At 42.7% G+C, this 23,645-nt stretch overlaps 1 protein-coding gene and 1 pseudogene across 2 annotated transcripts in view; one reads left to right on the forward strand and one right to left on the reverse strand.

Annotated features, from left to right (window-relative positions):
* The window catches only part of BBS4 (Bardet-Biedl syndrome 4), a 393,503-nt gene extending 373,588 nt beyond the window's left edge, over positions 1-19,915 (reverse strand). The window contains exon 1 of one of the 2 annotated variants that reach the window (XM_030930215.1): positions 19,828-19,915. In XM_030930215.1, coding sequence (XP_030786075.1) covers positions 19,828-19,900 — 73 coding nt within the window. In that variant the 5' untranslated portion in view covers positions 19,901-19,915. The remainder of the gene's footprint in view (positions 1-19,827) is intronic. The other variant, XM_030930214.1, reaches the window with a different exon arrangement.
* A 786-nt stretch (positions 19,916-20,701) lies between these two features.
* The window catches only part of LOC115897564, a 5,007-nt pseudogene continuing 2,063 nt past the window's right edge, over positions 20,702-23,645 (forward strand).

Below are 23,645 nucleotides of genomic sequence, written 5' to 3' on the forward strand. Positions count from 1 at the left end.
GAGGACTAAGGCAGGAGAAGGGAGAAGGAGAATCGCTTCTTGGAACTCAGGAGGCGGGGGTCGCGAGGGTTGGGGTTTTGCCGTGAGCCTGAGATCCTGCCACGCCTCCAGCCTGGAGTGAAGAGCAAGATTCCATCTCAAAAATAAGGTTAAAAAAAAAAAAATATTCTGGGACAAGTGGCTATGAGTATCTTGGACCAGTCTCAAACGCAAGATAGTCCATCTGTCAATACCTACTAAAGGGAGAGTACAGAGAGGATATAAAAGAGAAAGAGTCTCAACTGCAACCCTTTGAGCCTTTGAGTCATGTATCACGAGTTTGCAAACCTTAGATATTAGCCTCCTATCACTAGTAGTCTATAAAGAAGAAAGAAAATGTATAAAATGTCATTTAAGTCTTAGCTTTAGTAAAATTCACAAATAAAATTTAAAAGAAAGTCAGCAGGGAGCCATAGTGCTCATGCCCTGTAACTCCAGCAGTGGGAGGCCCAGGTAGACGATGCCCTTGAGTTTAGAGTTCGAGGCCAAGCTGGACAAACCCCATCTCCACAAAAAATACAAAAATAGCCGGGAGTGGTGCGCACAACCTTGTATTCCAGCTATTGGGAGGGTGAGTTGGGCGGAGGATTGTTGAGCTGGAGGCAGAGGTTGCATTAACACTATCGTGCATGCACTCAAACTGGGTGACAGAGTGAGAACCCAGTCGCCCAAAAAAAAAAAAAAAAGGACAAGCCACTATTTTGTGTTTCCTGAGTGACGGTGGCGAAGAAAAAAGTTTCATTGTAGGCAGCTCAAGGCCCAAGGCTCGTTGTTTAAATGGAACTCTAGGATTAGAAAAAGGAAAATCCACCCAATATCAGTGCTTGAAGGTCAATTTCACGCTCCTGGAGATGTAGCTGTCCAAAAGCTAAAAGAATTTTAGGCCATCAAGATTTAGAGAACATTTCCGGGCACAGTAAACTTCCTATTACAAAGGTATGACGGGAAATTTATAGTTTCCTATCTGTAAAACCAAGACGCATTCATCAGCCAATATTCACTAGGTACTACCATATTCCAGGACTGTTCTAGGCATCTGGGAATACAGAGTGAACAAAACTGACTCCCTGATTTCGTGGAGCTTATATTGGAGAAGGGGTGCTACACACAGGATAGGATAATAAAGTATGTTATATTTATTGAGTGATGATTTTTTAGGGAAGAAAATAAAGCAGGCACGAGAAACGTGCAGGTTGGGGGGGGGTACTTTTAAATAGAAGGGTCAGGAAATAAAATACTCACTCCTATAGAGTTGTGAGGATCGAATTATCTAATACATAAGAAGTTCAAATACTGCCTGGGTTACCAAAGACAGCTCAAGACATGTACCTATTAGGTTGCTGGGTTTTTTGCGTGTTTTTTTTTTTTGTTTTTCATGTGGTTTTTTTTTTTTGTTAGATGGAGTGGGAGTTCTGTCATAAAGGTCAGAGTGAAGGGGGGGGGATTAAGCTCATGCCAATCTCACCTCCGATTCCCACCTTATTCTTATGACTTTCAGTCTACTGAGTAGCTGGGCTACAGGCACTCGCCACAGTACCGCTACGTTTTGTATTTTTTCTAGAATGGGGTTTTCCATGTGGCCAGCCTGTCTGAATCCTGACCTCAAGTGATCCACCTGCCTCATTTCCCAAGTGCTGGGATTCCAGGTGTGGGCCACTGTCGGGCCTGTGCTGTTATTATTACATTATTATCTACTATGCTCACAAGATGAAGAAATTATGGATACCTCAGAAATCCCTAGAGGTCTATGAATCCTGAATTACAATTGAATTTTACGCAAATGGTAAGTGAAATTTATGGTTTCCAAAGCAGTGCTCAATCCAAAAACTCCCCCCTAAAAATGGGATACTGGTTCTTAATTGCTTTCACCAGGTATTTGAGAAACTATATTGAAGATCCCAAAAATATAAGTACGTAAATGCAGAGCGAATCTCCCCTCATTTTGCCATAAAGCAGAAGGGATCACCCTTCCATGATAATTCAGGAGGTCCTATGTACCACAGAGGTCAGGTTGCCAGCTGATGAGATGAAGACAAGTAATGGATTTAGTGGAGTAAAAAAGAACTCCATAATTCATATCCCAGCTCCCACCATACCCCCTCAACAATCACCAAGACAATGGGGCAGGGGCTGGCCAACCTGCAACAATACTTTCTTGCCACTTCTCTGCCCCAATTCTACTCTTTGAACCATCTCTTCCCGTCTTTTCCCTTTAAGGATTGCACCTCTATTTAAACATTCCAGGGGGGGGCGAGTTGAATAGCATGAAGCACCTCAAGGAATTCTCATTATTTGCCTAGGTACTCATTATCTTTGAAGAATTCAAATCTGATTAGGCTCAAAAATAAAACTTGACATGACATTTGGATTTAATGTAGGGTTAGATGCCAGCTATATAGTGCTAGCAGACAGAAAACTTATTATGGTTCGATTTTAGTTGAAAAATACTCAATAATAAGGCTTTTGTAAAAAGGCAAAGTACGCCTATTTAAAACGAATAACTCATCCAAGAACGGATTTCTTCACGCGGACTAGCTGACAATGTAGCAAATAAAATGTTTCACATGTACAATTCAATCTCGATTCAATACAGCTTCTATGGACCTCGGGCAAGTATTACCTTCTGGCTCCATTTATCCCGCGCTAATTTGCACCCAAAAAATCCAACGGAATCTGGAAACGGTCATTTCAAAAATGTTAATTTCCTCTGCCAACCCGGAATTATACCATTTTCTTACCCATAGGATATCGGGGCTCCACAAGAGGATAACAACCTTGAACAGAATACAAATGTAAGAGACTTTTTCATTACATCTTTGAGGCCCTGTTCTCAGTCCGGAGCCTAGAACCACCCACTTGAGACTGTGCTACTGAAACACAGATATAATGCAGAGAAACCAGGCAATGGAAGAAGAAATGAGAGGCCAACAGGGGAATGGTGAGACCCATCCGAAGTCTGCATGAGCAAAAAAAAGCCACTACTTACTCTGAGGACCTGAAAGCAGAGAGGAAGCCCTGGCTGCTCCTCCTCTTGCCTTCTTAATCTCCTGCCAGTTCCTCCACCTTGCTATCCAGCCAGAAAAACTGTGACACGAATTTTCCTAGGAAGAAAAGAGCCTGCAAGAGTCAGTTCCTCACTATACCAAAAGAGAAGAGAGGCCAAGAATGCATCAGAGGGCAAACGGACCAGGATCCAAGAGGAAATCTACTCTGTTCAGGGAATTTAAATGATAAAGGAAGCGGAAGAAAAGAAACGGGGCTGAATCAGTATTGACATCAACAGTTATGCTAGAAGCTGGCCTTTAATTTTTTGAAATATATTGCTGCTATCCAGTTCTTTGCTTCTCTTTAGCTTTAACAGGAAAGAGGCAAGAAACAAGGCAGATAAAGAGTAGTTAATTTTGGTTTTATATATTAGCTTAGATTATTTAAAATTATTTACTCCTCAAAACATCTAAACAATATTTCCTGTTAAGGGAGTGTGTGTATACACGTATCTCAAAGTGTTTCTCCCCTATTATTCCAATGGAATATCATATAAGGCCAGTGAGTTAGAATTAGAGAAATTCACCACATTACAAAGAGGAAGTAGGCCCTAAAGGTTAAGGAAATTTCACATTCAACAAGTAGTACTGGAAGAGGCAGAGGACTATAACCCAGGTTCTCTAAGGTTACTCATTAACTACAACATTTATTTATGCCCAATCATAAAGGATTTCTTAATATTAAAATGTAAATGTTTGGGCTGTCAATTCGAAATAACTGAGCAAACACAACATTAATGATTTAAAGCGGCAGGACGCGGTGGCTCGCCTGTCCTCCCAGCACTTTGGAGGCATAGGCGGCAGATCACGAGGTCAGGAGGTCGAGACCATCCATAGCCAACATGGTGAAATCCCGCGTCTTACGAAAAAATACAAAAAAAAAAACTAATAATAATTAGCGGGACTGCAGCACACACTGTTAGTCCAGCTACGGGAGGTGAGGCAGGTGAATTGGTGATCCAGGAAGCAGACATTGAGGTTTGCGCCATGGGCTCCAGCTGGCGACAGAGCAAGGACCAATCTCCGACAGAAAAATAACAATGATTGATTCTTAAAGCTTTCTGTTTTTTTTTTTTTTGTTTGTTTTGAGGCGGGAGTCGCGCTTCACCAGGTGGAGTGTGCAGTGGGCATCTCGGTCACGCAAGCTCAGCCCTGGGTTTCACGCCATTCATGACTCAGCCTCCAGAGTATAGCTGACTACAGGCGCCCGCACCACACCCAGCTAATTTGTATTTTAGTGGAGACGGGTTTCACTGTTAGCCAGGAGTTCCCGATCCTGACCCATGATCATCCGCCTCGCTCCCAAGTGCGGGGATTACAGGCGTTAGATGCGCACGGCAGTAGTCCTTTCCAAATAAACCAAAGTAGGAAGACTTTCAAATGATTTTTAAAAAATAACCTAGTTGGTTTCTTAAAACTCCATACGTACAGTTAAAACAAATTTCGAAAGGCAAAAGGATTTAAAACAAATAGACCCACTCCATCCTGTCCCCACCAGGGGGGAAGAATTTCTTGAGTATTTCAAGGAATTTCGTGCACCATAAGCTACGAGCAAGAGTGTGTGTGTGGGTGTTCATACATATTATTTTACACCATGCGGGTTATATAACCACATTTCGAAAACTGCTTGCTAATTTACTGAAGCCTATATTATATCTTGGGGACCCTGAAATAATCCTATCCTAAAAGGATGTGTCTCATAAGCTCTTTATGGTGCATATTCTATACATAAAAATAAAAAGTATCCTTTCAAATGTTCATCAAAGTATAAAATGAATATAGAATTAGGTAGAGCCCATAATGGAAGAATACCAACACAAGGGAGAAAAACAACCAACCCACTACACATGCAACACATAGAGCATATCAAACCGAATTCTGAACCAAAGAAGCCAGATAGTAAAACGTACCTCTGCATGATCCATTACATAAATCAAAGCAGGCACAAAACTGATCTAGAAGATAGAAGTTAGTAAATACAAGTACTACCTTTGGGAGGGGTGGTTAGACTGGAGGGAATATAGAGGCATGCTGGGGGGACTGATCATATTATACCTTCATGCTAGTGGTGAGACATGGGTATGGTTACTGTATAAAATCATGTCAGAGTAAAATTCGGATTTATTGTATGTACTTTTCTGCATATGTCTTTCACCGAAAGGTATCCAAAATTATGATGAGCCAAATCAGGACATTTTCTAAAACCAAAAATGTTCTGCCGAGATTACTGCAGAAAAGGGAGGGGACCACACACGGGCGGGTAAGGATCAAGAGTTCCAGACAAGACACAGAAGGCATTCACACAAAAGAAAAAATATAGGTAAACGGCCTTCATCAAAATTAAAACTTCTGATCATGGAAAAGACACCTTAACAAAATGACGGGGCTGGGGGGAAAATATTGACCAAAATATAACAGCCAATAGGACTTTCAGTCAGAATAATAAGAAGTCACAATCAATAAGGAAAAAAACATCTCAAAAAAGGCAAAAAATGAGCAGCACAACACAAAAGATAGACCAATAAGTGTATATAAAAGGTGTTCAACAGCAATAGTCATTAGGGTAATGCCAAATGAAAATCAAATAAAAAAAAAACAATACCAACCACCAGTAAGTCTACTATGAAAAAGCCTGATAGTAACAAAGTTGGCAAGAAAGTAGGGCCACAGAGAATCCTAACCCGTTGTGGGTGGGTAGGATTTTATTATATGGATTATAAAAATTTGGTCAACCTTTTAGAAAATGCGTTGGCAATTTATTAAGGTTTAAAACGAACAGTTCACATATGGAGCCCAGCAATTCCACTCCCTAGGCACTATTCAAGTGAAAAAAATGCACATTGCAGCATACAAAAAAAGACGTAAATCACTTGTCAGGCCGGCGTGGTGGCTCATGCCTGGTAATCCCAGCACTTTGGGAGGGCCAAGGCGGGGCGGATCATGGAGGGGGGGGGGGAGGCATCTAGGATAATGCCAGGGGCGGAATAATGAGGATCATGAGGGGTAGGAATCGAGGAGGAAATGCGGACCGCCGGGCCAATATGTGCGTGATGTGCATGACAACCCCGTCGCTCTACGAAAAAATACAAAAATCGCCAGGCCCCATGCGGCACACGCCTGTGGTTAGTTCACAGCTACTCAGGAGGTTGAAGTGAAGAAAGGACGATTGAACCTGGAGACGAGGTTGCGTGAGGGCTAAGATTGCACCAATCTGCCCACCCAGACCTGGGCAAAACGCAAAGGACTCCATAATCATAAATAAGGAAATAATCATAGGAACTCTTCACAGTACGCAACAAACTAGAAAACCGCCTTTTGCTTGCAAAAGGTTCATACGGTGATGGGGAAGGAGAAAGAAGGACAAACAGTGGGGGTATATGCAGCAACTGATAGTAGACGCATGTATTTGAATAAGTATAAAAGAACTACTGATAATTATAACAACATGGCTGAATCTCCCAAAACAACATATTGTTATATATAAAATAAAAGTGCCACAAGGGCTAAAGAGTAGATACTGTATGGCATCTCTTTGTTTTGAAGCTCAAGCACAACTATAGGAAAGTTCAAAATCAAGGATAGGGGCAGAACAGAAAGAAAAGAAATCAGATGGTTTTGCATTTGGGGGAAGTGCAAAAGCAGAAAAAGACAGAAGACTTAATGCTATGGAAAACAGGAGGAGGAACCTCTTTCTAGGTGATAAAAAATGATACGTTTAATTTTGATCGGATGATTCCAGGAATATAAATACGTACAGAGTATAACATATTGTCAAAAATCCAAGTGTTGTACTCAAGATTTAAAGATTGACTTTTACTAGCATGAAATAAAATCATAGAGAAAAATCTAGAATATATACTTCCATAAATAGAGAAGATTAGGAACCATTGTGCCTGCAACAAGTAGTTAAACAGAATGGGGCCCTAGGCGCGTGGTGGGTCACACCTTGTAACCAGAGCACTGGATGACGAGGTGGGGGGGTTGGGGATCATGCGGTGGAGTCGCAGACCGTCTGACCACCTAGTGAGATCCCGTCTTCTCTCTCCTTAAAAATTACAAAAAAAATATTAAGCCAGGGTGTGGGGTGAGCCCTTGTATAATACCAGCTACTTCGGGACCGTGAGGCCAGAGAAAACGAGGAAAGAGAATCCTTAACTGGGAGGGAAAGAGGCAGAGGTTGACAGTGAGAGAGGAAAAAAAAAAAAAAACAATGCTGAGCTCCCAATTTAATCAGTGGAGTGAAGTGGTGAGTGGTGGTTTAGTTAGTAAGCAAAAGCAGCAGATCAGATACCCAGATCAGACAAGGATTTTCAGAGTAGATCGACAAATAATAGACCACAATAATAGACCTCTCAGAGGTCTGAGGGGGAGATGGGGGGATTATGAGGCTTTATACCAAGACAAGGTAAGACCACTATTTCTCCAAAAGCTAATCAATAAAATATGAAAAGGAATTTGTCAAATGAATGAAATCATTCCACTAGCACAGTAGAAATGAGTGAGATTCTGGGTGGGGTGGGGTTAGGTCACACTACCCGCCTCTGTAGGAGTAGGTGTATGTAGACTCAGGGTGAAGTGAGGATTACAAAACTAACTAAATATTTGTGAGGGGTGCATAGGGATAAAAACTCTCTAAAATCACCTGGTAACTCCCAAATTCTGTAACACAAAGGACCAAATTAGCAAAAAAAAGATAATTTGTAAGACGTGCAAGAGTCAAGGTCATGTATGTATTTAAGCATGCACCCAAATCCCTATGATGAACCCAAATCACAACAGTTAATTAAGTAAGTCAGTAACTTCTCTGTCAATACCATTATTATATTACAGGGCAGGAAATGACAGATGCTAGCCACACAAACAAACAATGTCTTACCACGTCCTCGAACTGTTTTCTACAACCTTAAATTCTTTTTTGAGATTACGGCCATATCAAAGACTCTAGAACCCAACCCCCCAAGGCCCTCCAACCAAGATAAACCAACACGGAATGTTTTTATATATACAGTACACTTATATTATCCAGCCTTCAACAAGGAATGAAAATTTGATACATGCTACAAACATGGCAGAAACTTTGAAATAAGCTCCCAGTCCACCTAATATACCGACCAGGAAGAAGGGCAAATTATTTTCATGTTGAATTCCACCTTCCTTCTATGAAACCCTAGAAAGTCAAATGCGCATAGAACACAGAAAATAGAATGGAGCTTACCCAGGATCGGGAGGGACCAGGTCAAAGGAGGAAGAGGAGAAGGAGGGATGTGGGCTTTATTGCTTGCTTAGTTTCATGGTCAGAGTCTTTGGCCGAGCAATGACTGCACACACTCTATCAATGGCCATGGTGATGGGTTATTCCACACGTAAATTGTACTATGTCCCGGGACTACACACTTTTTTTATAACATGGGCTAAATTTTATGTATGTTTAAATGTTTTTACCATAATAAATTCTCTATTAAAAATTACTCTAAAACCAGTTAGTTATCACTGAGATCAGATCAAGTTATCACATAGGCGGTGTTATTGTATCAGTTGTTGACAAAAACTATCCTCAGCATGGCCCAACCCCACAAAAGGTTTAAAGTTTTCAATGACGATTTCCTTTAAGGAAGGGAAATAGACTTTTACGCAGTCGTTCCTTAAGGCAGAGTAAAGTAAATCAGTTCCTCACCTCAGTGATGTCTCGAAAATGCTTCTTCAACTGAACGCCAGGACGAAAGAAAAGGGAAGTACCCTCTAAGGTCAATCATGGGGGGGCAAAATGAAGCCAAATGAAGAGGACATTCAGAGCCTAATGTAGGATTATTCTCGAACCATCAAGTGTTCGATCAACAATTTCACTTGCCTTGTTCTTGAAAAGAACAAAGCTTGATACATTGGCCAACAAAAAATAATACACAAGAATCTGTCCTCCCCTTCCACAGTGGCATGAATCACCCTCAACAGTTCATCACCCTCAAAAAAACTAACGAGGTGGCGGGGTCAAAACTAGGATAGGAGATGGACCCACTCTCAGCGAGGAAAGGAAGAACGGCGGGTTAGAAAGGGCTGCAGAATGTGAAGGGATAAAAGACAACCACAAATTCAGTCCAAATTGCCAGTGCGACAACCTCGTTCAAATAAAGGTCTCTCAGTGCAACCCCAAATGCGTGTGAATTCTTTACACACTTACAACTGCCTGCCTTCTATTCCAAGTAATACTACTCACCCAGAGCAGTGGTTCTCAAAGTGGAAACAATTGTGCCCAAGAAAGGATAAATGGCCCACATACTGGATGGAGCACTCCTGGCGAATTGGTTCACTTGGTTGTTACAATAACGCCTCATGTCATCTACTCGGTTGAAGCCAGGGATTGTTTAGGATGTTGTTACCCGTCCTATCCTACAATATATCCAGGACAACTATCTCCCAAGCTTGTCTGCTAAATATCATCTGCCAAAGCTGCAAACACCAAAACCGAACCGAGGTTTGAACACAATCTACGGCTTTCACCGTCGTTACTGAAAAGTACAATGTGACAGCTTTTTTTGTTCTTTCAAAGTCTACGTGATTTTAATTGGTATTTAAAGGCCATTAACTCCGTTACGGATGACATTCTCCTGTGGGTAATACTTCCCTAGATATTGTGCTGGATTGTTGAGTCTGGTTATTGCTAATCCAAGTATTGCGGGGCCAACAGCCGGGGATCATTGGGTCGGGTTAAGACCAAGCTGGCCCAACCGTGGGCCACCCTCCATACAACTAAAAATTTCAACCTGAGCCAGGACATGGGGTGCATAAACATATGTAATCCCAGCTACTGTGGAGGTGAGGGACAGTAGAAGCGCTGGCACCCAGGAGGTCGAGGTTGGCAGTGAGCTGAGATCGACACCACTGCACTCCGCCTGGGCGACAGCAGCATATCTCCGTCTCAAAAACAAAAAAAACAAACAAACTTTGGTATGAGTTTAAAACCACGAAAAACCCCCTCTTCTCACCCTCCCCAATTCTCGTCCCATACATGCCTACCCCCCATCATGTATTTCCCCTCCCCCCCTATCTTTTCGCCCTCTCCACCTCCCCCTACCCCCTTCTTCAGTTCCCCCCCCCCTTAATTCCCCCCATCCTACCACTTCTCACCCTCACTTCCCCCCGTCCCCTTCCATCCTCCTTTTACCCTCCCCTTCCCCCCAACTCCTTCCTTAAATACTCCTTATCACCTACTCAATCTCCCTTCCACCTTTTTATCCCCCCCCAACCTCATCCCCCCCTTCCACTCCACGCGTTGCTCCATTTCCTACCCCCCCTTCATCGGCCTCTTTCCCCCATCCCTTCCCTACCCTACCCTCCTCCCCTCACCTCCATCTTTTTCCCCCCCTATATCCCTTTTCCTTTACCCCCCCTTCCTTCTCCTCTCCCCCTCTCCCCACCTCCTATCCCCCCCTCCCCCTCCCTCCCCCACCCTCCCTCACCGGGCTTTCCCCATCTACCCCCCTTTACCTATCACTTGTTTACATAAACCCAGGTGCAATCGCTCATTGCCTCCTATGCCTTATAATTGCAGTACCTAGGAGGCGGACAGCTGTCTAACTTAGCAGTGGAAGCAGGAATTTCGAAACCAGCCTGGGCCAAACACCAGACCCCTACACGGCGTGTTTAGAAAAAAATTTTAAAAATAGCTAGGCATAGGGTGGCATGGCACCTCTGAGACCCAGGTACTAGGGGAAGAGCTTGAAACCCAGGGAGTTTTGAGGCTGCAGTGAGTATAATCAAACAACAACACCCTGTACTCTAGCCCTCGGGTGGAACAGAGCAAGAACCCTCTCTTCCTCAAATAATATATTCTGGCCCCATTTTATTTTTGGCAATCTTGAGAAAGGCAAAATAAGGAGAAAGAACACGAATTTCATGGCCACACAATGGGAAATGGAAAGAAGCGGTCCTACTTACCAAGAGTAAAAGGGAATTTGGGGAGAGTAATTAAATTTTGGTATAACCTTGATTATGGGTGCTAGTAACTGATTTTACATGGCTAGGTTTTCCAATTTGTCGAAACCTCAGAAAAATTGTGTACTTAAAAAAAGGGATTTTAATACATTCTCTCGAAAGATATTCATCTTACATAAACTGCACAAAACAGAACTGGCAAAAGCACAAAACTAAATACTTTAACATACAAAAATTCAAACTCAATCTTATTCAAAGTTAGACCACTTCAACAACAGGAATGATTTATCAGAATTGAAAGGGGAATTATTACATAGACAAAACGCGTCAATTTTACCAAAATCCAGAACCAATACTAAAGTCCTGAAGAGTATTCCAACAACCGATACAAAATACACCAACAGAAATACAAGAATGTAAAGAATAGAAACTGAACAGTAGAAACTCCACAAGTACATTGCACACTTCAACACTCTTCTTATCACCCCTTCCACTCAGTAGTACCTCCAAACTAACATATAAGAATATGGAAATATTGTTAAAGCAATACAGGGAACGATATAACACGTGAACCTAATTGACATTTACAGATGCCACCCCCCACCCACCACCAACAACACGAATACATAATCTTTTTCCAAGTGCACGTGGAAAATTCACCCACAAAAGCCACGACTGGGGCCCTAAAACAACCCATATAAAGAATGTTGTCTCTATCACAATTAAAATTAAACTAGAAAACCAACCAAAGCAAAAGTATCTGGAATACTTCACAGAGTGGTTTTGTTTTCCGGAAGCAATAAAATAGTACACACGTACTTTTATTCAAACCCCCATTTAAAAATTTCCAAGTGCAACCACCGCCATTAATAGCTAATACCTTTCAATAAAAGTAATGTGACGCAGAGACCTTTAGGGCCTATATTCTTTTCCCACCACTCATTCTGAACAAGATGGAATAGAAGAGAATCAACAAGAGAAGAACCTGGCCGGGCACGATGGTCACGCCTCTCATCCAACATTTGGGAGCCGAGGGGGTGGATCCTGAGGTCAGGAGTTCAAACCCAGTGGCCAACATGTGAAAACCCCATCTCTATTAAAATCCCAACAAATTATGCCAGGCGTGTTTTTGGCAAATGCCTATATCCAGCTCCTTGGGAGGCGTGAGGCAGGAAAATGGCTTGTGAACTAGGAGGCAGAGGTTACAGTGAGCCAAGGGCGTGCCCCTGCCCCGAATCTGGGGGAAAAGAGCGAGATTCCGTCTTAAAAAAAATAATACAGAAAGGCCAGATGCCGTGCCTCGCACCTGTAACCGCAGCACTTTGGGAGGCCAAGGCAGGTGGATCACCTGAGGTCAGGAGTTCAACACCAGCCTGGCCAATATGGTGAAACCCCATCTCTACTAAAAATACAAAAATTATCTGGGTATGGTGGTGGGCACCTGTAATCCCAGCTACTTGGGAGGCCAAGGCAGGAAAATCACTTGAACCCAGGAGGCAGAGGCTGTAGTGGGCCAAGATCACGCCACTGCACTCCAGCCTGGGTGATAAGAGCAAAACTCTATTTCAAAAAAAAAAAAAGAGGAAAAGAAAAGCAAAAAAGACACACTGACAGTTGGCTCTTCAACAATTAAAAATGGAAGACAATATCACAATAAGACATCATCAGAATAATTACTCCAGTGTCAGGTACTAAGTAAAATGAATGTTAATTTAGACCAGATGTCAGCTAAGTATGGCCCACAGGTCAAATCCATCCTGTTTTTTATTTGGTCCACAAGCTAAGAATGATTTTTACATTTTTAAATGGTTGAAAAAATTCAAAAAATATTTAACACATGAACATTCTGAGTCAAATTTCAGTGTCTACAAACAAAAATTTTGTTGGAACATACCCACACTCATGTTTATAGAATGTCTATGGTTGCTTTTGTCCTACAACACCATTGTTGAGTAGTTATCACAGAGACTACATGGCCCACAAAGCCCACAATATTTACTATCTGGCTCTTTACAAAAAAAAAGTTTGCCAACACCTGATCTAGATTCTCACATCCATCAAAACTAATTTTCAACAAAGGCAAATTTTTAAAACTTTCAGAATTTGAGAGTTTTTAGATTCTCACCAAATAAACTTTTAATGAAAATATATTAGGAAAAAGAAAAATAATCCTAGAATGAAGGAGTTGAATGAATGAGCAAAGGAATTGGTAAGATAAGCAAGTATTCTAAGCATCTACTGACTGAATAAAACCAAAACAAAGCATAATTTGTGGTGTTTAATTAAAATACATTAGGAATTACAAAACTAAACAACAATGGCATACATTTGCAGATGGCAATAGATGGTAGTAAAGCATTTGATGGTCCCTGTATTAGCAACATTTAAGCTTGGACTTACAGTAAACACGTATTTTTTAATTTCTTTGGTACTCATTAAAGGAAGGCGAAGTATAACTTCCAAGGAATGAAGTAAGAGGAGCAGAAAGGGAGGGGGAACAGATGGAAATTGTTTTTTTTAAAAAAAAAAAAAAAAGCAAGAAAGGAGGTAGAAAAAAATGCAATTCTCTAGTTTAAGACAGATCAGCCAGGTGTGGTGGCTCACACCTACAATTCCAGCACTTTGGGAGGCTGAGGCAGGAGGATCACATGAGCCTGGAAATTTGAGACCAGCCTGGGCAAAATAGCGAGACCCTGCCTCTATTAAAAAAACTTTAGAAATTAGTCAGGCACAGTGGCATGTGCCCGTAGTCCTAGCTACTCAGGAGGCTGAGGTGGGAGGATATCTTAAGCCCAGGAGGCCGAGGTGGGAGGGTCTCTTAAGCCCAGGAGGCCAAGTTGCAGCAAGCCATGATCGAAACACTGCACTCCAGCCTGAGGAACAGGCTCAAAACCAACAGCCAGGTGTGGGGGCTCACGCCTGTAATCCCAGCACTTCGGTATGCCAAGGCAGGCTGTTGAGTTCAGGAGTTTAAGACCAGCCTGGGCAACATGGCAAAACTCCGTCTCTACAAAATATACAAAAATTAGCCAAGCGTGGCCTGTACCTGTGGTCCCAGCTACTCGGGAGGCTGAGATGGAAGGATAACTTGTGCCCAGGAGGTGGAGGTTGCAGTGAGCCAAGATCACGCCACTGCACTCCAGCCTAGGTAATAGAGCAAGACTCTATCTCAAAAAAAAAAAAAAAAACAGGGCAATGTAAATTATCACATTAAGACATAATTTCATATCCACCATAATGACTGATGGTAGAAGCATAAATTGTTACAATCACCATACAGTTTCCTGCAAGTAATACTCTATTACCTAGCAATCTGTTTCTAGGTATACCTTAGACTCTTAGATATTACATCAGAAGACCTACATAATAATGCTCTGGGCTAGGACGAAAGTGAGGCATGTGAGGTACCCAGGGTACAAACCTTGAGGGGGTACTTACTCCATAAAATGTGAACCCTAAGCACCTCACTTACCTTTCCTTAGTCCTGGCCCTATTTTTAACAGCTTTTTTTTGTTTGTTTGTTTGTTTCCGAGACAAAGTCTCGCTCTGCCAAGCTGAAGTGCAGCGGCAACCTCTGCCTCCTGGGTTCAAGCGATTCTCCTGCCTCAGCCTCCCGAGTAGCAGGGACCACAGACGCGCACCACCACATCCAGCTAATTTTTATATCTTTAGTAGAGATGGGGTTTCACCAAGTTGGCCAGGATGGTCTCCATCTCTTGACCTCGTGATCCACTGCCTCGGCCTCCCAAAATGCTGGGATTACAGGTGTGAGCCACCGCACCTAGCAGCAGCATTGTTTTTAATAAATAAAAACCAGGAATAATCCTAATCTCCATCTAGAGGAATGGATAAGTTAACTGACATACTTTACTGTAATAGGATACTACACAGTGTTGAAAAAATGAATAAACTGAAGCTTAATAACAAATTTTAAAAACTAATATATTGTTTAAGGATATATATAAAAATATATATGGTAAAAGTATAAAAAATACAAAACATTAATATAAAATTGAAGAAACACTACATCTGATGTGGAGGAAGGAAAACGCAGGAGAGAGGCATTTAGGAGGTTTCAAAGTTACTAATGACCCATTTCCTAATCTGCGCAGTAGGAACACAAGTTTCCATTATATTATCCTTTAAAGCATACATACAACATTTTAACCACTTTTTTTTTTTTTTTTTTTTTTTTTTTTTTTTTTTTTTTTTTTTGAGACGGAGTCTTGCTCTGTCGCCCAGGCTGGAGTGCAGTGGCCAGATCTCAGCTCACTGCAAGCTCCGCCTCCCGGGTTCACGCCATTCTCCTGCCTCAGCCTCCCGAGTAGCTGGGACTACAGGCGCCCGCCAGGTCGCCCGGCTAGTTTTTTGTATTTTTAGTAGAGACGGGGTTTCACCATGTTAGCCAGGATGGTCTCGATCTCCTGACCTCGTGATCCGCCCGTCTCAGCCTCCCAAAGTGCTGGGATTACAGGCTTGAGCCACCGCGCCCGGCCTTAACCACTCTTTTAGAGGTATATTAGCTATATATTTCACAACAACAAAAATTAATCCTCAAAATAAAAGAGAATACTTATTTGTTGTTTTGGTTAATGATCTTGATTTTAAAATGCACAAAAATTTATAGAGACATTTCACCAAAGAGATATGTGTGGAAAATAAACATATACAAATTCTTCAATATCATTATTCATGAAGGAAATACAAATTAAAACCACCATATACCATCACTACCCATCCACTAGAATGGCTAAATAAAAACAAACTGACCAAGTGTTGACAGGGATGTGGAAAAATCATAACCCTCATGCATTGTTCATGGAAATGTTAACTGGTATATAGTCTGCAGAAGTCAGGCAGATTTGTTTCTGTTTTTTTAAACAAATACTTAAACAATACAACCCAGCGATTCCACCGACACAAGGAACCCTTCTGGAATGACGGACACGTTCTAAAAGTAGCCTCTGATGGCAGCTGTGCAACTATATAAATTTACTAAAACTGATCAAATGATGTACTTAAATTGGGTAAATTTTATGGTGTGTGTATTATACCTCAACAAAACTGTTTTTTAAATGTTAAAGAACTATTTTTTAAAATCTAACTAGAATTTTATAACTTTGGGGAATATATTAGTAAAGAATGTTAAAGACTCAAAAAGCACCTTCAAAAGTCAGCAATCCTTCTTTCGGCACAAAGTAGAATTATTTTTTGATAAGTCTTTTACTCAAGACTTTCCAGAACATTCTGAGATGGAAAGGGTTCTATTAACCCACTCAATCTCATTCATAGGATGTATATAGAACAAATTATTTTTTTCTGTTATTTCTTCATTTTTATATACTTTTATGATCATTTATTCATCCAACAAATATTCATGGAGCACCTGATACACAGGCACTATATCTGAGCTAGATCAACGAGTGTGCTAATTTCTGTTTTCTGCTCTTATTAGTTTAATCCTTTAATTTACCGGATGACAGGTATTTATCCAAATACATCAAATAATGGGAATCAGGGCATTATAAAAAAATTTATAAGCACAAATCATGAAAGCCAGAGCTAGTTGCTCATTCATTTTTAGTTTTTGTATTTTTTTTCAGACAAGGTCTCATTCTGTCCCTGCTGGAGTACAGAGGCATGATCATGGCTCACTGGAGCCTCAGCTTGCCCCAGGCTCAGATGATCCTCCCAAGCAGCTGGGACTACAGGTACATGCCACCATGTCTGGATAATTTTTGTGTTTTTTGTAGAAATGGGGCTCCAACATGTTGCCCAGGCTGGTCTCGAACCTCTGGACTCAAGCTATCCTCCCACCTCAGTTTCCCCAAGTGCTGGCATTACAGGCATAAGCCACCAAGTACAGCCTGTCTGTTCATTTTGTAAGAATTCTAAACTATTATATATACTGAAAATACAAATATCAGTCCTCAGTTTTCCCTTCTAGGAACTGGTAGCAATCCATAAGTAATTTTGGTAGCATATTAGAATTTCTGTGTCCCACACTGGGCTAGTTTTACTCAGTTTTAATGGGATGTCTTCTGGCCTCAAGTCCTTGACTGTAGCCGTCTTAGATTTTTACCCATACATTTCTTCAAAAATACTGTGAGTTTTGAGTCTTTTCCTTTTCTCTACTCCATATCCATATATCCTTATCTACAGATCTATATATGTTTTCCTTTGTGTTATGAAATTAAGATCACATAATATATCCCACTTCAAAACTACCTTTTATTTAAATGTACACCATGGAAGTCCCTCCAAGTCAATAGTCGTAACATTCTTTTTTTTTTTTTTTTTTCTGAGTTTAGGAGCCGAGGTTTAATAGGCAGAAGAAAGGAGAACAGCTTTCTCTAATAAGAGAGAGGGGCTTCTGAGAGGAAAAGCAATTAGTTGTAACATTCTTTTTAATGACTGCATAATATTCCACAGCATGGAAATATCTGAAGTCATCAATTACCCTATTAATGGGCATTTCATTTGCTTCCAGCGTTTTGACACTACAGACAGTACTACAGTGAATGCCCTAGTACTACATGCTCATGTTTAATTTTTTTTTCTATGGGACACAGGTCTAGGAGTAGGATTACTGGGTTCTTTTAATTGTATTAAAAGATAAGGCCAGGGGCAACGGCTCACGCCTGTAATCCCAACACTTTGGGAGGCCGAGGCGGGCAGATCATGAGGTCAGGAGTTCCAGACCAGCCTGGCCAACATGGTGAAACCCCGTCTCTGCAAAAATACAAAAATCAGCCGGGCGTGGTGGTGAGGGCCTGTAATCCCAGCTATTCGGGAGGCTGAGGCAGAAAAATCGCTTGAACCCGGGAGGCAGAGGTTCCACTGAGCCGAGATCGCACGACTGCACTCCAGCCAGGGCGACAGATTGAGACTCCGTCTCCAAAAAGAATAAATAAATAAAAATAAAGATAAATAAATAAAAGACCACTTTTCAAAAAAGGGCAGAAATTCAAATTTCCATGCATTGCTAACTTGAAAAGATGAAAATTACTATAAACATAACACTAGCAATAACTCTGACAACAATGAAAATAGTTAACTTCAGGCTTAATTGCTAAAGTCACATCAAAACAAAAACTATTCTCTTTAAAACAGTATCAGACATTCAAATGTACAGGACAATTCTGCCGTCACAGACGCAAGTTCATATTTCTGTTACACAAACACCTGTGATGAGCACTAAAGGATAAGCTATATTTGTAGCAATGTTATGCTACCCGTTATCTTTTACACTTTAAGATTGTGTAGAAGTATTTTCTTTCCTACGTTTTTAATATTTAAAACCCAGTAACATTAACCGTGCTATTTATTTATTTATTTATTTTATTTTATTTTATTTTTGAGACGGAGTTTCGCTCTTGTTGCCCAGGCTGCAGTGAAATGGCACGATCTCGGCTCACTGCAACCTCTGCCTCCTGGGTTCAAGCGATTCTCCTGCCTCAGCCTCCTAGCAGCTGGGATTACGGGCGCACGTCACCATTTCCAGCTAATTTTTTGTATTTTTTTTAGTAGAGACGGGGTTTCACTACGTTGCCCAGGTGGGTCTCCAACTCCTGACCTCAGGCGATCCACCCACCTCAGCCTCCCAAGGTGCTGGAATTGGAGGCGTGAGCCACCACCCCTGGTCTATTTAATTATTTTAAATTTTTTTTGGGGGGGGCGGGGGGACGGAGTCTCTCTGTCGCCCAGGCTAGAGTGCAGTGGCATGGTCTCGGCTCACTGCAACCTCCGCCTCCGGGGTTCAAGTGATCCTCCTGCCTCAGCCTTCTGGGTACCGGGGATTACAGGCGTGATGTAATCCGTCCGGCCCAGTTATTTTAAATTTCTTAGCTTAAAAATGTTTCGGCCGGGCGTGGCGGCAGGCGTCTGTATTCTCAGCTAATCGGGAGGCGGAGGTTGCAGTGAGCCGAGAGTGCCATTGCACTCCAGCCTGGGACGACAACAGCGACACTCCGTCTCAAAAAAAAAAAAAAGTTTGTCTTCAGAGTTTTCTAATTAGACTAGAATAATATGACAACTCTGCAAATGAAAGTAGAAAACAAACAAAAGGCTCTCTAGCAATAACACTGACCTTGCTGCTTAGCCAAAACTAAGTTGTAAAGCAAAGGCTGCTATTGTACTGTTTTCCAAGGCGTTTTTCGAAAGACAATAAATTCCGAATACCTAAAATCATTCTAACAAACGGACAGAACAGGCTTTCAAACCCAACACTAAAGCAAGGTAAACAAGTCTTCATACTTGGCACTTCACCGAAATTAGATCCAATTATGGATATATGCCTCAAAAAAACAGCGACTAGGTCATCCTGAATTCATCGGGTTCCTCTGTATTAGCAGTTCTGTGGAGTTAACGCCCAACTCAGCCTTCAGCTGAATTCCAAAACCGTACTTTCCTAAACTTAATCACAGAAAACACATAGCCCTGCTCCACCGGCAGAAGGCAGTGACGCTGCAAGCTTCCAGGCTGTCCTTCCTGTTAAATTCCCAATTCACGGGATTAACAGAAACTGTCTACACAAGTGCTAGTTATTACCTTCCAAACCCCCGAGAGAAAAAAAAGATGGGACTAGGGTAAGAGCCATTACAGGTGAGAAAGTCTCCCTTCTCCGTTCAGGGCACCCCAAGAGGGACCACAGTCCTAGAACAGGACCTGTGCTGCTAAGTATCCAGACTTGCCCCAGGCGACCAGTTCCCGGGACAGTAGAAAGAAGACCGTGTCGCCCCGCCCACCCTGAGCCGCTCGGCACCCAGCTCCGCCTCTCTCCAGGAACCGCTGCATGGGACAGAGGCCACCCAGCCAGCCTGCCTTGCCCTGGCCGGGCAACTAAAGAGAATCTCGGCGCTCACCGTCGCAACTCTCTCCGCAGCCATCTTGGCTCAGCCCACCACTGCGCGACCGGAAGTCAGCGGTTCCCAGACAACGAGGCAAGCGGAAGTTGTAGGACTGTGGGGGACGCTGAGGAGCCGGGGAAGGAAGTAAACAGCCCGAGTGACCTAAGGAATCGGGGGAGAGTTAGGGTCTGCCCCACAGAAGGCTTACCTCTGAAAGAGTAGGGGAGGGAATGCGCAGCCGCTTGCTGCCTTTATCCCGAGAAGCCCCTAACCCCTCTCGTCGTGGTCTGTACATGGTCTGTACCTCCGGCCGCGCTGGCTGGATAGGCCAGCCACCTGGAATGTCAGCCTGTTTCTCTCGCCACCTTGCCCTGCCCTGACTCTAATCTGCATTTATTCAGTCCTCCTTCCGGGACCCTCTGGCGGAGAATCTCATTCCTGCCTTCTGTACAAAACTCCCGTTTCTTGGCTTGTCACTATCGAATTGAGGGTACTCACCTTATCAGCTTCCCACTCTTGTTTACTCCAGAATTTGCAAACACGCTCCCGGTGGGCTCCATTTGAGCAGCAGTCTTTTGATTGGAAATATTTAAAAGTTAGGAGATTTCGCAAGAAATCGGCCATGGGATAAGAGAACGGACAGTCGGCCTGCGTTTCTGCAAGGCAGTGAAATCGATCTGAATGGCGGCTGCGACTGTAGATAAACATTTCTTCGCCTTTTTACCCAGTCTTCCTTCCTAACATACTTCAGGCGTTTCCATTACCTGTCTGGCCCCAGGTGCGGTGAATTAAATGTTTAGTGTTTCTAAACCAGGAAACGTGTGGGCTTTGAAATCAAACATGAGTTTCTGGGTTTGATTACTGCATGACCTAAGCCCGTCGTTTCTTTGAGCCTCATTTATTAAGTGCGGGAGTTGTGTGATGAACAAAACAGAGGATCCCTGCACCTGAGCACTGACTTTACTCGCAATTCATACTTTTAAGTCTCGCCCTTGTAATTTAGACATAAAATCTGCCTCTCCCAATTCGTGAATTGGGAAAGCATTTAAGACAAGTTTATCCAGGCCTCTAAGAGAAGAAGAACCCCACTGACTAATAATTACGGTTACATAGAAGAAACAAGTACGGTAATCTATCCAAATACAAGGGGAAAAGACAGCAATAAAATGACAGCTCTTCTAAGTATTTCAGTAACACTCTCTTAATCTTTATAACAATCCCATGAGACTGTTAGTCTCCCACTTTTTTCAGATAAGTACTCTGCCTTTCATTTATTTAAAAAGATTTTTTTGGCCGGGCGCGGTGGCTCAAGCCTGTAATCCCAGCACTTTGGGAGGCCGAGACGGGCGATCACGAGGTCAGGAGATCGAGACCATCCTGGCTAACACTGTGAAACCCGTCTCTACTAAAAAAATACAAAAAACTAGCCGGGCGAGGTGGCGGGCTCCTGTAGTCCCAGCTACTCCGAGGCTGAGGCAGGAGAATGGCGTAAACCCGGGAGGCGGAGCTTCAGTGAGCTGAGATCCGGCCCACTGCACTCCAGCCCGGGGTGACAGAGCGAGACTCCGTCTCAAAAAAAAAAAAAAAAAAAAAAAAAAGATTTTTTTTCCAGTTTGGCCAGCATGGTGAAACCCCGTCTTTACTAAAAATACAAAAAATTAGTCGGGCATGGTGGTGGGCGCCTGTAATCGCAGCTACTGGGGAGGAGGCTGAGTCAAGGAGAATCCACTTGAACCCAGGAGGCGGAGGTAGCCAGTGAGCCGAGATCGCACTACTGCTCTCCAGCCTGGCGATAGAAGGAGACTCCGTCTAAAAAAAAAAAAAAAAAAAAATTGCTAGGCTCAGTGGCTCACGCCTGTAATCCCAGGACTTTGTGAGGCTGAGGTGGGCAGATCACCTGAGGTCAGGAGTTCGAGACTAGCCTGGCCAACACGGTGTAACCCCGTCTGTACTAAAAATACAAAAAATTAGCCGGGCGTGGTGGTTGGCTCCTGTAATCCCAGCTACTCGGTAGGCTGAGGCAGGAGACAGGAGGGCCGGGGAGTAGTTTGGTCATTGGCGAATAGCGAATAGATTGCAGCATTCTCCTTATAAAGGATTTGCCTCTCAATTCCAAACCTTTCCTCAAGGGGATTAACTGAAAAGCCAGTAAAGGGTGAAACTTAAGTGGGGAATGGAATTACAAGAGGCTAACTGGTATCTGTAGATGGCTATATGAACATGTAACTTGCAAATACAGAAGAATACTAAAGTGTGTGTCTAGACTTCTGGATGAAGTTTTCATTTTGTTTATTTTATCTCATTTTGAGACAGAAGTCTCGCTCTATCACCCAGGCTGGAGTGCAGTGGGTGCGATCTTGGCTCACTGCAACCTCCGGTTTCAAGCGATTCTCGTACCTTGCCTCCGGAGTAGCTGGGATTACAAGCGCCAGCCACCACTTCTGGCTAATTGTTGTATCTTTAGTAGAGACAGGATTTCACCATGTTGGCCAGGCTGGTCTCAAACTCCTGACCTCATGTGATCTGCCTGCCTTGGCCTCCCAAAATCCCAGGATTATAGACGTGAGCCACCATGCCCAGTGTGGATGAAGTTTTAATAAGATATAATAATGTCCTGTATATCAGAGGTGTGGAAGAAGGGGAAGAGGATGGGGAAATGAGAGAAGAGCATCTTTTCTGGGGGATTTTTAAAATAGTATATTTCTACACAACAAAGATTTGTTTTTCAAATAAATAAATCACTTTATAGCAGCCTTATATCTGTCAGTTCAATAAGTTGTTAACATCTTTTGGAAGGCATCTGGCATTATAAATCCTTAAAAATGTGCACACCCTTTGATCAGTTCTATTTCTGAATATATGCTAAGGAAGCAATCAAGAAAACAAAGATTTATAAAAAGAGTATTTACTACACATTTATTTTGGATAATTAAAAATAATACTTTAAAAACTGGAAAAAAAGCTGGGCTCAGTGACTCGCATCTATAATCCCAATGCCCAGTGACTTACGGCTATAATCAAGGTGGCGCCACTACACTCCTGCCTGGGCAACAGAGTGAAACTCTGTCTCAATAATAATAATAATAATAATAATATATAATATTTTAAAGGAGGCCAAGCACAGGTGGCTCATGCCTGTAATCCCAGCACTTTAGGAGGCCGAGGCAGACGGATGCATCCCTTGAGGTCCAGGAGTTCAAGACCAGCCTGGCCAACATGGCAAAACCTCATCTCTACTAAAATACACAATTGGCCAGGCGTGGTGGCAGGTGCCTGTAATCCCAGCTACTCAGGAGACTGAGGCAGGAGAATCACTTGAACCCGGGAGGTGGAGGTTGCAGTGAGACGAGATTGTGCCACTGCACTCCAGCCTGGGCGACAGAGCAGGACTCTGTCTCAAAAAGAAAAAAAAAAAAAACCATTTTGGTTCAATGTAACACAGGAAAACAAGATTTTCTTTTTTTTTTTTTTTTTTTGAGGCGGAGTCTCGCTCTGTCGCCCGGACTGGAGTGCAGTGGCCGGATCTCAGCTCACTGCAAGCTCCGCCTCCCGGGTTAACGCCATTCTCCTGCCTCAGCCTCCCGAGTAGCTGGGACTACAGGCGCCCGCCACCTCGCCCGGCTAGTTTTTTTTTTTTTTTTTTAGTAGAGAGGGGGTTTCACTGTGTTAGCCAGGATGGTCTCGATCTCCTGACCTTGTGACCCGCCCGTCTCGGCCTCCCAAAGTGCTGGGATTACAGGCTTGAGCCACCGCGCCCGGCCCGAAAACAAGATTTTCTATTCAC

The sequence above is a fragment of the Rhinopithecus roxellana genome, chromosome 5 (assembly GCF_007565055.1).
Source record: "Rhinopithecus roxellana isolate Shanxi Qingling chromosome 5, ASM756505v1, whole genome shotgun sequence".
Taxonomy (NCBI): domain Eukaryota; kingdom Metazoa; phylum Chordata; class Mammalia; order Primates; family Cercopithecidae; genus Rhinopithecus; species Rhinopithecus roxellana.